General features: G+C 39.0%; 1 protein-coding gene across 4 annotated transcripts in view; it reads right to left on the reverse strand.

Annotated features, from left to right (window-relative positions):
* The window catches only part of MAGI2 (membrane associated guanylate kinase, WW and PDZ domain containing 2), a 782933-nt gene that overhangs the window by 59988 nt on the left and 709085 nt on the right, over positions 1-13860 (reverse strand). For all 4 annotated transcript variants that reach the window (XM_042468280.1, XM_042468279.1, XM_042468278.1 and 1 more), the window contains 2 exons: positions 9604-9778; positions 4548-4788 (listed from right to left, as the gene is read on the reverse strand). In XM_042468280.1, the coding sequence (XP_042324214.1) occupies positions 4548-4788; positions 9604-9778 (416 nt within the window). The remainder of the gene's footprint in view (positions 1-4547; positions 4789-9603; positions 9779-13860) is intronic.

Genomic DNA, 13860 nt, shown 5'->3' on the forward strand with positions numbered 1-13860 from the left:
ATTGGACAGTTATTTACAACACACTGCAGCAATGTAGGATCTCAGCATATGGCTCCCAATTGCACCTTTTTTTGTATATTTGAATATTTCTGCATAATCTATCTGCATGCTGTAAACCAGCAGGTCACAGAGCAGGCATATAGCATGGCACATTCCCAGCACACTGTTTTTTGTAGATGAAGAGAGGGTTTCCTTGCATAAGAACTTTTAAGCTGTAACGTTTCACCCAACCAGTCTAGTAAATGCTTTATTACTTCATTTTGTTGATTTGCTCCCCTGAATTATGCATGTGAATCTACACACAGAGAGAAAGACACATACTCAAAGAGGGAAAGATTATATAGTGTATATATTTTTAAAAAAGTACTGCACAGAAATTCAGAAGAGCAGGGAAACATCACCTTTGGAAATTATGCATAAGCAGACATTTAAAATATTGTAAGAGACATGTCTGATATTCTCCTGATCTCCTTTGCCACATTGTCTGTAATCCACAATTAAAATAGTAAGATTTAAACAGATTTGCATCCCAATCTTATAACAGTTTTTTTGGGAACTGCGCCAGTGTGTTTGTTCTAGCCTCTTTGATTCTATTTGTATGGATATATTTGCCTATGACAAATCTTAATAAGCCAGTATTGGGATAATAACATATTTCTAACATTGACCTTTTACAGCTGTAGATATACCCTCATCCTAACCACTTAACTGCTGATATCCTAAGTACTAATATGTGCTTGGATGTCACAATACATAAACCAGAATAGGCAAACCTCTGGCTGACTCTAAGAAGCTTATTGCACACATTTTTTTTCCTCTGGGAAGGGGACACTTGGGGCTGTGCGTGACAGAGAAAAAATGGATTTTAGTGCACACCAAAGTGTCTCAAAATGCATCCATTCCATTCCCCAGCCCCAAGCCATTCCCATTCAGTGCTGAGGCATGCCATTTTACTTGGCTGGAAGACTTCCGACCTGAACGTTTAATGCCCCTCAGCACTGAGTAGGGACGGCTTGGGGATGGGGAATGGAATGGGGCCATTTTGAGGACACTTTGGTGTGCAGTAAAATCCATTTTTACTTGGTCACATGTGGCTCCGAGTGGCTCCTTCCCGTTCCCATAATGAGAAAAAACGTGTGCGATAAGCTTCTAAAGCTTGCACACTATCTTCTTCATTTCACCATCTTTTCTTTCACATGACACTACTACAGCTTAGGTCCAGGCTATCTGGCAGACCATGGCTGCACCCACACTGCAGAATTAATGTAGTTTGACATCACTTTAACTGCTATGGCTCAATGCTATGGAATTTTGTAGTTTTGTGAAATACTTAGCCTTCTCTGTCAGAGAGCTCTGCTGCCCCAAGAAAATACAAATCCCAGAATTCCATAGCATTGAGCCAGACCAGTTCAAACGGTGTCATATCTGCAGTCTAGATCTCTCCATATGAGCCACCTCTGACCCTGAGATTATAATGAGAGGCCCTACTTTCAGGACCACCATCTTCAGAGGCATGGTGGCTGGTATACAAGACAGGGCCTTTTCAGTTGCTGCTCTTAAATTCTGGAACACCTTCCCCTAGAGATGCTAAAATGGGCCTTTGCTGTCCTTGCATTAGCAGGCAAAGACTTAAAAATTTTTTGACAGGATTTTGGAACTGAAGGTTTTTACGGAAAGTGCATTTAAAAGTGTGCTGTATTGTTTTAAACTGTATTCTTTTTAACTGATTTTATAATTTTTAAAGTATGGATTTAATTGTTTTAATATCGTTAATAATTCAGTCTTAATGGTCTTCTGTATGTTTTTAACTATATTGTAATTATTTCCCAGTTTTTGGGAACAGGTACAGTCTAAATAATGATGACGATGATTTTTTAATTTAAAAAAATGAAAAGTTTTTCAAAAACAAATAATTTAATTAGCCTCATTTTCCCTATAAGCAATGTATTTTAATTTTGTAACAATTTAATTCTTTTTTTTAAGGTATCACTTTTCTATGTTTTTAATATTATTCTTTTAATGTTGTGACTCGCTCTGGGTCCTAGTTTTGGGAAAAGTGTGGATGATGATGATGATGATGATGATGATGATGATGTCATTTGAAATTGACTTCTTTTGAAAAAAAACTAATCACAGTTTGTCAAACCTGGATGATATAACAAACTGTGGTAATCAAAACTAGAGGTGAAAGCTTATTTTCTTCTACTCCCAGCAAGGGGTTGGACTGGAAAACCCTCATGGTCTCATCCAACTCTGTGATTCTATGATTTTGGTATGACCATTGTATAAGTAGAGTGACCATGATGGGGGAGGCACATGTGAGCACATCTCACTTTCTTAATGTAAATTGTAAACGTTTGGCCTAATGTTGTATCTGCTTATTCTGTCTCCCTGATTCCCAGCATTTATGGAGTTATTAGACTGTCGAGATTGAAAATGTCAGGATCTGAGCGCTCTGTGAAGAGAGGCACCTGTTCAATTCATGCAGAGATAGTGTCTGCTTCCATAAAATTTAAATCACAATGCAAGGACACGCATACGTATGACCTTTTGAACAAACAGTAGCTTCCCTTGAGTGCTTTTGCAGGGAGTTTTACGATTTTCTAATTATAAGCAGTCTCTGTCTAAAGCAGTCACCGAAGAGACAGCATTTATGCAGCAAGTCCCTCTGCTTTGTATTTACGCAATCTGCTTGGTGAGCCTTCTTAAACTATTCATATGATAAAAGAGGTTTTCTTAACTCTCCCCCCCCCCCAGGTATCCAATTCATTGAGCTGTATTATGCATGCAAAAGGTGTTACAAGCATGGAGTGAGACCTTGGTTTATGAACATTATTACCCACATTTTATAACAAAAAACACTTTTGAAATCTTGAAGTGTTTATGCAACATTTGTAATGTTGGTACCGGTTGCTTCCATTCAGAATAAAAGTATATGAAATAGCAATTGTATTTATTAATTAAATATATTTACAATCTGTTCTTCAATAACAAAAGAGTCATCAAAGCAGTTAATAATTAAAACTATTAAGAAAATGTTCTCAGTATTAATATAAATGGAGGCACAGAGAAACTGACAGACAGATATTAAAATAGAGAACAGGAGGACATTAAAAACATAGGCCTGTTACAGAATGCCAAGATAAAGCTGCTTGGGGTCTCTATGGAGGTATGCTCTTTAAATGATGCATGGGTCCTAAGAGTCTGGAGGTTGCGCCAAAGCCACACTCCATTCCTAAGCACTGGAGTGCAGCTTTGGTGCAGCTTCCAAATTCTTAGGATGCATGCATCATTTAAACAGCATGCCTCCAGAGACCAGAAGCAGCTTTATTTTGGCAGTCTGTAACAGGCCATAGGTAGTTATTTTAAAGCACACCAACTGAGAATGAGGACAAAAATACATGTTAACAACAGAGAAAAACCCTGGTTCACTAAAAGGTGCCAGACAGACAGAGTTAGTGGGCCCTCTGGGGAGGACATTCCAAAGATGGGGCACTACCACAAAGAAAGCCCTATCTCTGGGTTTCCCACATGTCAGGGGATCTGAAAAGGGCTTTAGAAGGATATTTGCATGTCCATGTGAGTTCATGTGGCAGTAAACCATGTTTGTATATGCTGGTCCCAAGCAATTAATAGATTTAGAATTAAAACAGAATAAAACAATGCAAGACCTTGCATTATATTTGGAGTGAAGCCAGTAGTTTTATTTGAACACTAGCAAGTAACACTGGCAAGTAAACACTGGTCATCACTTCTTTAACCAGTTTCAAAACGGAGTTGAAGACTATATTATTCAGGGAAGTGTTCCCAGGCACTGTGTGATTTGATATCTGACTCTTTTTGATACTTGCTCTGATATGTGAACACTGGAGGTCGACATTGTGCAACAAGGAGTGAGTGATTTAATTGCGGACCAATGCAGTTTTATGTGATATTTGATGTTTTTAATTTGTTGCTTGCTTATTTTATCTAATGCTATTTTGTATTATTATCCATTGTTTTATATATGTATTTTGTTATTATCCTGTAGAATGTACGCTATTGGTTTCATTTTCATTTTTATCAATTTTTTAACTGAATGTACAGAGCTGTGAAAATCTACAGCACTATATAAATAAAGTTTAATAATAATAAGTAACTCATCACTTCTGCATTTCTGAAAAGTAACATCTAAGACAAAATGTAAGCCTGTGAATCACTTTTCTTCTCTTGTATGACTTTTAACATCTTTGCCTGATGAAGAAGCCAGTGAAGTTTCGAAAGCTTGTATGGTGTATTTTGTGCTTTTCAATTGCTACTATAAAGGTATGACTGTTTCATGGAATTTGGATTTGGTTTTATTTCCCTGCATGGCCAACATGGCTACTCCTGAATATGCCACTGTGCTTTGGTTTCTTCCTCTTTCTGATGCAAAAAATGTGGTGATGCTAATTTGGAGTTTTTAGTTTCATATTTGTAGATAGTAGGTTCAAGTTCATTACAAACTGCTTTGGGCATGGTTCATGGAAAAAGCACTATGGAATTTGTACATACAAGCAAACAAATACCTGGGGCGGTCTGTAATCTGATAAGGGATATTGCCTGGTATCAGGAGAATGTTGTCTGTAGTCTATTAAGGGGGGCTGCCGGTAGTCCAGAGGAGGTGGTTGCTGGTAATCCAATACTGGAGGATGCCTGTAGTCTAATGGAGGTTGCCTATAATCCGTTGAAGGCTGCCTATAGTCTGTAAACGGAGGTTGTCGGATGTCAGGTTTCACATCCTGCCTTGCTTTTACCTCTGACCTGTAACTAAGTAATAAAAAATAGTTACATTAGAAGAGTGACCATCTTTACTATACTTTTTATTTTTATTAACAACAGCAACAATTTCTTACCCGTCTCTCCCTGCAGATTGAGGTGGGGACAATAATAAATAACACAACACATCACATAAGAGCATATTGAACCAATACATATTAAAACCCATCAATACGTACTTTAAAAACTATAATATAAAAATAATATGGATAAGTCTGCTGGACAGGACTAATTTAAACTTAGCTTCTTGAGCTGACAAATCTCTTCTGGCAGGTTATTCCACAATATGGGGTAGACAAAGCAAATATCCTCTGAGTTACAGTAAGTCTAGTTTTGGCTGACTGAAGTACATGTCTCTGAGAGGACCTTAGTGTATGGAGTGGATTATATGGGAGAAGGTGATGCTGTGGTAACTCGGACCCATACCATGTAGAGCTTTAATGGTAATAACCAACACTTTGTACTTTACCCAGAAACTAATTGGCAGCTGGTGGAGTGATTTTAATATTGGCATAATGTGGTCACTCTTAGATGTACCCATAACCAATCTGAATGCCATGTTTTGAACTAATTGATGTTTCCTAACTTTGTATAGAGGCAGCCCAATATACAGAGCATTGCAGAAGTTCAACCTTCAGGTTATCAGTGGATGCACTACCATCTTTAGTTCCTCCAGTTCTAGGAAAGGGTTTTTGTACACTTAAGAACTGGGTAGCTGCTACAGAGTCAGCATTGTGTAGAGATCTGAGCACTAGACTATGATTCTGGAGACCAGTGTTCAAATCCCTGCTCAGCATGGAATCCCACTGGGTGACCTTGGGCACGTCACACTCTTTTACCCTCAGAGGAAGGCAAAGGCAATCACCCTCTGAAAAATTTTGCTCAGGAAACCCTGTGATAGGGCTGGCATACGTCAGAAATGACTTGAAGGCACACAACAACAAGCTGCTACATAAAAATCAAAAGCATACTGCCAGATTGTTCCTTTAGGCTTCTCTAAGCAATAAAATCATGAGATGACATAACTCATTGGGAACCCCCCCCATTAATATTGGACAAATGAAACACAGTAAGAAAAGCAGAAGACAATAATACAAGTGGATTGGAAGTCAAGGAAGCCACAGCTCTCAGTCTGCAAGATCTGAGCAGGACTCGATGATGAGGGTGCTCTTGAAGGTTTCCCATTCATAGGGCTGCCATGGGTTGAAACTGACTTGACAGCAAAGAACAACAATATGATGCAGTAAAACCCTACACAGAATTTGAAAAAGTTCCTTTTTTTGTACAACTCCCAGAATTTTCCAGCCCATGTGGGCATCTCTGAGAGCGGTGATCCCAAAAATAAACATCTCTAATTTCTTGGTCCTGAATGGTTTTGAATTCTCATATGTTTGGAGGACAATTTCCAAAATAATCATGTTTTGGGTGTCACGAATCCAAATCCAAAGAATGAGAGTATGCCACTCCTGGTTGCACTATGACACATGTGCTCCATGAACAGCTGGTAAAACTGTATGTCCTTTTTGGCAATCCAGTTTTAATAGCAACTATATGTAAAATTAAGCATGGACTTATTATGTTAGTTTTATCCCCCAATTGATTTTGAGACCAAGGGAAAATGTATACAGTGGTGTTGCTGGGTGTGTGCACGGTGGTGCGACCTGCACTGGGTGATATCCTAGAAGAGGGATGACACCGAATCGGGCTCCAGAGGGGTGGAAGAGGCAAGTGTGCCCCTCCAGTTTTCATCACTGAGGCCACAGCTGCTCTGGGAGGGAGGTGCACTGACAGTCTATTCATGGGTAGGGGACTATTGTCATCCCTACTCATGGGCTACACACTAGGGCTACTCCTTATTTGTGAATAGACTGCTGCTGCTGTCCCCTTTGCCGCAGGGAAGGAGAATGGGTTAGTGGGCCCTTCTGGCCATGCTTCCAGCAGCCCTCCCTGCACTGGGGAGGGGCAAAGCCAGTTAATATATATCTTGACCATTTTCTTGCTTAGAGATGTTTGAAGCCATACTTCCTTTTTAAATGATTTTCTGCATCTCAGCTGTTAAGCATATGGCTGTATCTGCACTGCATAATTAATGCACTTTGATGCTGCTTTAACTGCTATGGCTCAATGCTATGGAATTCTGGGATTTGTAGTTTTGTGAGATACTGTATTGACCCATCTCTATCCTCTGATGCCACAACAAAATAAAAATCCCAAGATTCCATAGGATGGAGCCATGACAGTTAAAGTGGTTTCAAACTGCATTAATTATGCTTGCTGCATGGCAGCAGGTGATAACTGATTAGGCATGATTCATGGAGTGTGAACATGGGAGTGTGCTTCATGGAGTGTGAACGCTCTGTCAAATTTTTGTTACTGACCAAATACCGCACTTAGTATTGTATAAGTTGATGCAGGGAGGTCCATATGACCTCCATACATCAATTAAGCTGGAGACCACAGAGGAAGATTTTGAGTCCAGACTGAGCCCTAGAAACTCCTATTGTTTATTTCTACTCAGCACTAAGAATGCAAAGAATTGTGCCACTATTTCTACCCACTCAATGTTGCTCTGGATTTGGGTTTCTCTGATAGCAGTCCTTCATCCTCCAAGAGAAAAGGTTTTGTTTATTTGTACTCAGGGAAGAAATACCTGGCAGTCTGCCATTCTGAGTCAGGTTTGCTTAGCTTCTAGAAGACTTCTATCTTCTTAGTTTTGGAAAAGCTGCTATATCAGATACTTCCTTTGGAAACTGAAGCAAGTTTCAAAATTTGTGCTACAGTATAGGGAAGTCTACTGTGCAAAAAGTTTTCTTTTAAATATACACTTGTATCCAGAGCCTACCTTCTCCTAAAAGAATGGCTCTGCATGACTTAAGGGAGTATCCTTCCCTCACTCCATACCTTAGTTCACCCCATCAATTGTATCCCTTGACCTTCTGGAGGGATGGCCAGGAAAGAAGGGGCCAGGAAAGTCTGCTTTCACTAGCCTAACATCACACCTCTGAATCTGTCTCCAACCTACAAAAACATTAAATACTCCTGGTTCTGGGAGCTGAAGCTGTTTGGAGCCCGGATTTACAAATATTTTACATAACTGCCACCCCAGTCTGCTGCACATTGTTTGAAAATTATAGGAATTTATCTTAAATTGTGTACGAATGTTTAATAAAAATGACAAATGGGGCATTATCTTTGAACCCCTGGCAATTAATCCATTTAAAATACATTATGGAGGCTGCTGTTTACTGTCAAGTCAATGTGTGGTTGAGTTATATTGGTAAATCAATGATGTGAATGATAATGTGTTTGGTTACATTTTACAAGGCAAAAACTAATCCAGTGACAAAATATAACTGTCTGGAAATTACAAAATGGCTGCATACATTTTAAATTCATTAATTTCTCTTAAGCTAGTATTTTCATACTTGTGCTGAGCTGGAAGTGGGGAAGGATAGTCAGAACTAACATGGAAAAATGAGCCATAGTACAACTATGACTATAAACAGAGACAGTTCTCAGGTTGCTTAACAATCTGTTTTCTAATGTTGATTTAATTGAGTGCAGAGCATTGGGAGCCAGTCTTATTAATAAAAAGATGGAAGTTTATCATTATTGTAACAAATCTAACTTTCACGGTCACTTTTGATGTAAAACGAGTTAGCATACATTTGATTTAGTCACCAGTGAACTTGTGCTGATGATTGTTTCACAAGGTGTTTTTGCACAAATTGATTTTTGCCCGCTATGCTTATATAAAGGTCAAAATGAATTGAGCTTTTAAACAATTAAACAACATCTCAAAGCATCTGGAGATGTGTTGCCTTCATTTGTGGACTCTGTAATTAGCAATTATTTTCTTTCAGAGAGAACAGAACCATAAAAAAAATGGTCCCCAAAAAGAGAACAATATGTTGACTATTGCCAAGTGAAAATGGGGACATATATGATTTACTGCAACTTCTCCTTCAATAATTTTTAGCCTTATCATTTACAATGAACCACATTTGATCTCTGGAACAAAATCTGTCAATGGAAGAATATATAGCTTGATACTTATTTCCCCAATAGGGCTGATAGGATGAGGAACAAGTGGTCAGAAAACCCTTCTACAGATCAGAACTCGGACAAATTCCAGAATTCCCCAGCCAGTATGTCCACTGGCTTGCTGGGTGGGGGATTCTGGTAGCTGTAGTCCAAAGAAGTAAATTTCTTAAGCTCTGCTGTGGATCCAATCTAAAATGCTGAATGTAGTGGAACCTTGTTCGTTGGGTTTGGTTCCAGGATGCCCTGTGGATAACAAAATCTGTGGATGCTCAAGTTCCATTAAATATACAGTAATGGCACAGCAAAATGGTGTCAATGTTATATCAAATGGCAAAATCAAGGTTTTCTTTTTGAAATTTATACATTTTTGAAATATTTTCAAGCCGTGGATGCTTGAATTCATCGATAAAAAAATCTGTGGATAAGGAGGGCCAACTATACTCTTGCTGGTCTTCCAAACTTGAAAAACAAAGCAGCTTGACCCCACTTTAACAGCCATGGCTCTATCCTGTAGAATCCTGGGATTTGTAGTTTGGTGAGGTATTCAGCCTGGTCTGTCAGACAGCTCTGGTGCCTCACCAAACTACAAAGGATTCTGTAGGCCAGTGCCATGACAGTTAAAGTGGTGTTAAACTGCTTTATTTCTGAAGTGTGGATACACCCCTTGCTTGCTATATTTACTCTCCATCCGCACTTAGAAAATCCTGGTTTTATACTGTATATCTAGAAGAGGCAGGAATGGACTAGAGGTTCTTTCCTTACCTGTTCTCATGTCCTTGAGACTGGAGCGGCTGTGGAGGTGTTGGCTGTGCTACGGGGCTCTGCTGTGCTACAGGACTCTGCTGTGAGAGGGGACTTTGCTGAGCCATTGGGCTGTGCTGCTGTGCCATGGGGCTCTGTTTCTCTGAGCTGGGTGCGGAAGCTGGGCTGTTCAGCTCTGCAGAACAGAACATAGAAATTAGAGACCTGATCCTACATGGCATTCAGTAAAGGGCAAAGAGAGGCAATCGCTGCACCACTTTAGACAAATCCTCAGTGTCTCCCTTTTATTACTTTAGATCATACTTTGACTTTAAAACCCTCAAATATAATTTTATTCATTTGGCATTCACCATAATTTTAAATCCCATACAGGATGAGTCTCCCTTATCTGAAATGCTTGGGTCCAGAAGTGTTTTGGATTTCAGGGTTTTTTTGGGGGGGGGGGGGGGGGGGGGTTTTTTTTTGTTTTGGGGTTTTGGGGGGGGGGGGGGGGGGGAATTTGGAATATTTGCATATACATAATGAGGTATCTGGGAGATGAGACGTCAGACTAAACATGAAATTCATTTATGTTTTTTTATACTCACATACTGAAGGTAATTTTATAGATAATATTGGCAATAATTTTGTGCATGCATCAATGTTTGTGTACACTGAAGCATCAGAAAGCTTCACTATCTCAGCCACCCATGTGGACGGAGTCACTATATCAGTCACTCACATGTCAGTATCCCAGTCACCCATGTGGACAATTTTCGATTTGGAATATTTTCGATTTTGGAATTCCAGATAACAGAGACTCAGTCCCTATAATTTCTGCTGTATGCTTGTGGCATAAAACTTTGTTGCAATCTGCACATCAGTTCCATGTTACACAAACCTTTTATAGGTATATGAGCAGTACAGAAACTGACCCCATTGTGAGCATTTTGTTGTTATGAAACCTGGACTTTAAATAGCTTAGGGCCACATGTCTCAAACATGAGGAGTGGGCAGTGCAGGGTCCCAAATGTGCTACAAATAACAACAATATCTGTACTGTGCCATTATGGATATAATGAAAGACATTTTGAAAACAACAACTCTAGTAATATTAATATTTTTTCCATGTAGCGAGTAACATTTATTCATCCTTTTTTCTTGTTATGGTGGGGGGAAAGCTAAAATGCTTTCAGAGCATTTTGAGCAGATCTTTAAATTTTTTTACTTTTTATCTCCCCCCCCCCCCCCCCGGAAAGTAACAGAAAAATAATGGAAATGTAACAAGTAATGTAATGATCTTAAAACAACAGCAACAGTAACCATAGTGACCTCCTGCAACCTTTCTAGCCAGAAGGAAAAATCTTTTGGTGAAGTGGAGTTATTGCCAGGACAAAATACTGTAATGACAGAGAGAAAATTTCCACATCAAGTGTGGAGAACCTTTTTAAATTAAGCATTGCACAGAGCATAAAATGTAATCATATGTTTTAACAACACAGTTGATTTTAGGATTTATGATTTTAGCATTTTACTCACCACTCTAAAATAAAAGGAAAAAATGGTTTGAAAAAAAAAAAGAGGAAATGGCTTTCTTCTGAATTCCACTCCCCTGCCTTCATTTCTATAAACCTAACTAATTAATCAATTTCAATTATTAGTGATGTTGAAGGCTTTCATGGCCAACATCCATAGTTTTTTGTGGGTTTTTCGGGCTATGTGGCCATGTTCTAGAAGAGTTTATTCCTGACATTTCACCAGCATCTGTGGCTAGCATGTTCAGAAAATGTTGACCTGGAAAAGAGTGAGTATACATATACTGTGTGACCCTGTGTAAGGAAGAGTGAGTCCCATGTTTGAACATTGCCTCACCACAAGCTATTTCTAGTGGGACAATGGATTCTATCAACAGAGAGATGGGCTAGCAATGGGAAGCCCTCTAAGCCCTGTGAAACAGCACCAAAAAAGCCCATAACATGGTTCCGATATGTGGATAACACTTTCACCATTTGGAGCCATGGAGAAGAAGATCTGGCTGTGTTCCTGAACCATCTGAACAACATCCATCCTAACATCCAATTCACTATGGAACAAGAAAAGGAAGGAACACTGCCATTCTTGGATGTCCTAGTCATCTGCAAATATAATCAACATTTGGGTCACACAGTATACAGAAAACCTATACATACAGACCAATACCTGCACAAGAACTCCAACCATCACCCAGGACAAAAAAGAAGCACAATATAAACACTGATAGACTGGGCAAAATGGATCTGTGAACCCCACTTCTTGGAAGATGAATTGAAGCAACTAGATCAGGCTCTACAGGTGAATGGTTATTCCAGCTCAGACATCAGAAGGACTGCCACACCCAGAAAAACCCAGAGGAGTGAAGACAAGCAACCACCCAAAGGGAAGGTATTTTTATCATGCATCAAAGGAGTCACAGACAGAATAGGGAAAGTGGTAAGGAAACCGCACCTTCAAATGGTTTACAAACCGACCAAGAAAATCCAGCAAATGCTACGCTCAGCTATTCTCTCACAGCCGCAGGAGTTTACCGCATACCATGCAGCTGTGGACAAGTCTACATAGGGACCAGCAAACACATGCAAACCCAAATCAAGGAACACGAGAGACACTGCAGACTGGGTCAGCCAGAAAAATCAGCAGTAGCAGAACACATTACAAACCATCTTGGGCACAAAATGCTGTTTGAAAACACTGAAATTCTGGACCATGCCAACAACTATCAGGTCAGAATGCAAAGGGAAGCCATTGAAATCCACAAACACATGGACAACTTCAACAGGAAAGAAGAAACCCTTAAAGTAAACAAAGTTTGGCTACCAGTCCTGAAAAACAGCAAAATCAGGACTGAACAGATGCAAATGAGAAACCACTCAGGGTCAGGGGCTTTCCCAACAGACAATGATAATCAATTAAGCAGATGCTAATCCCTTTTGCATATTCTACTACCCTGAGGCCCTGCCAGCAACAACAGAACAATACTCAGATTAACATGGGAGCCACTCTTCCTTACACAGGGTCACACAGTACATATATATATACCCACTCTTTTCCAGATCAACATTCTCTGAAGATGCTAGCCACAGATGCGGGTGAAACATCAGGAATAAACTCTTCTAGAACATGGCCGCATAGCCCAAAAAACCTACAAAAAACCTATCACTTATTAGTGTTCGTGATAATCAATTAATTTATCATTTTCTAACTTTTAACATCTTCAAATTAATTCTTAAACTTAAGATTCCAAGCTTTGGTATTGTACAGAATGAAGTGGTCTTTCTAGGCTGCTATTGTTTTGCTCATAATAAAGAATGCTGTTTTGTGTGTTTTGAATATGTTATGATTATGAAGTGCATTTATTTTCAATTTAGTCTTAGGATTTTGTTGTATTTTTTTTCTTTCCTTTCAGAAAACATACTTCTTGGGGGGGAAATCATGGAGGACGTTGGGGAAAGAAGGCAAAAGGTAAGAAGGCCTAAATAGCAATAGATGAGAAGTATTTGTTCAGATGGGCAGCTGAAATATTGTTTGTTTGTTCATTATTAATAAAAATACAAATCATGTATCTAATATTGATTATGATGATAAGCTTGGAATTTTGCTTTTGAAAAGTGTTTTTTTCCCCACTCTTAATCTTTACAGTGTTAACATGATTTATTCTCTTGACTCATTATAACATTTTTAAAGTAACTTGTTGGTTAACTGCTTGTCTTACTTGTTAAGTTTCATTTTTTTTCCTCTTAATTTTTACTTGAGAAAAAACTTATTAGGAAAATTGATTTAAAATGGCTTAAACCCCATTAATATTATATTCCAGATACCTTTTAAAATGGCCTTTAAGAGTAATATTAAATTAACAAGTGTTACGTATTGCACCAACCCATTCAAACAACCCCCAGTAATGACATTCTGCACCTTTTATATTACTTTTGAAATATACATTTGTTATACCTTTATTAACAAGCTTTTCCAACATGTTACAGGCATGTAACTTGTAAATCCCACTCTATGGAAAACAATATAATGTAAAGTGAATAACTGATTTTTTCCCCTCCTGTGGGAACTCATTTGCAGTAAGATTCTGAAACTTCCCAACTCAGGTAAGCCAATTCACATTCTCTAATGCAGTGAGTCACAAAGTGGGTGGCATGCCCACTTCCAGGGGCAGTTGAAAAATCCAGGTAGGTGGTGAGGGGAAAAGGGGGCAGCAGGGTGGGGGGACTTCAGTCAAAGTATTGGTGTGCA

Source organism: Sceloporus undulatus, chromosome 5, assembly GCF_019175285.1.
Source record: "Sceloporus undulatus isolate JIND9_A2432 ecotype Alabama chromosome 5, SceUnd_v1.1, whole genome shotgun sequence".
Lineage (NCBI taxonomy): Eukaryota > Metazoa > Chordata > Lepidosauria > Squamata > Phrynosomatidae > Sceloporus > Sceloporus undulatus.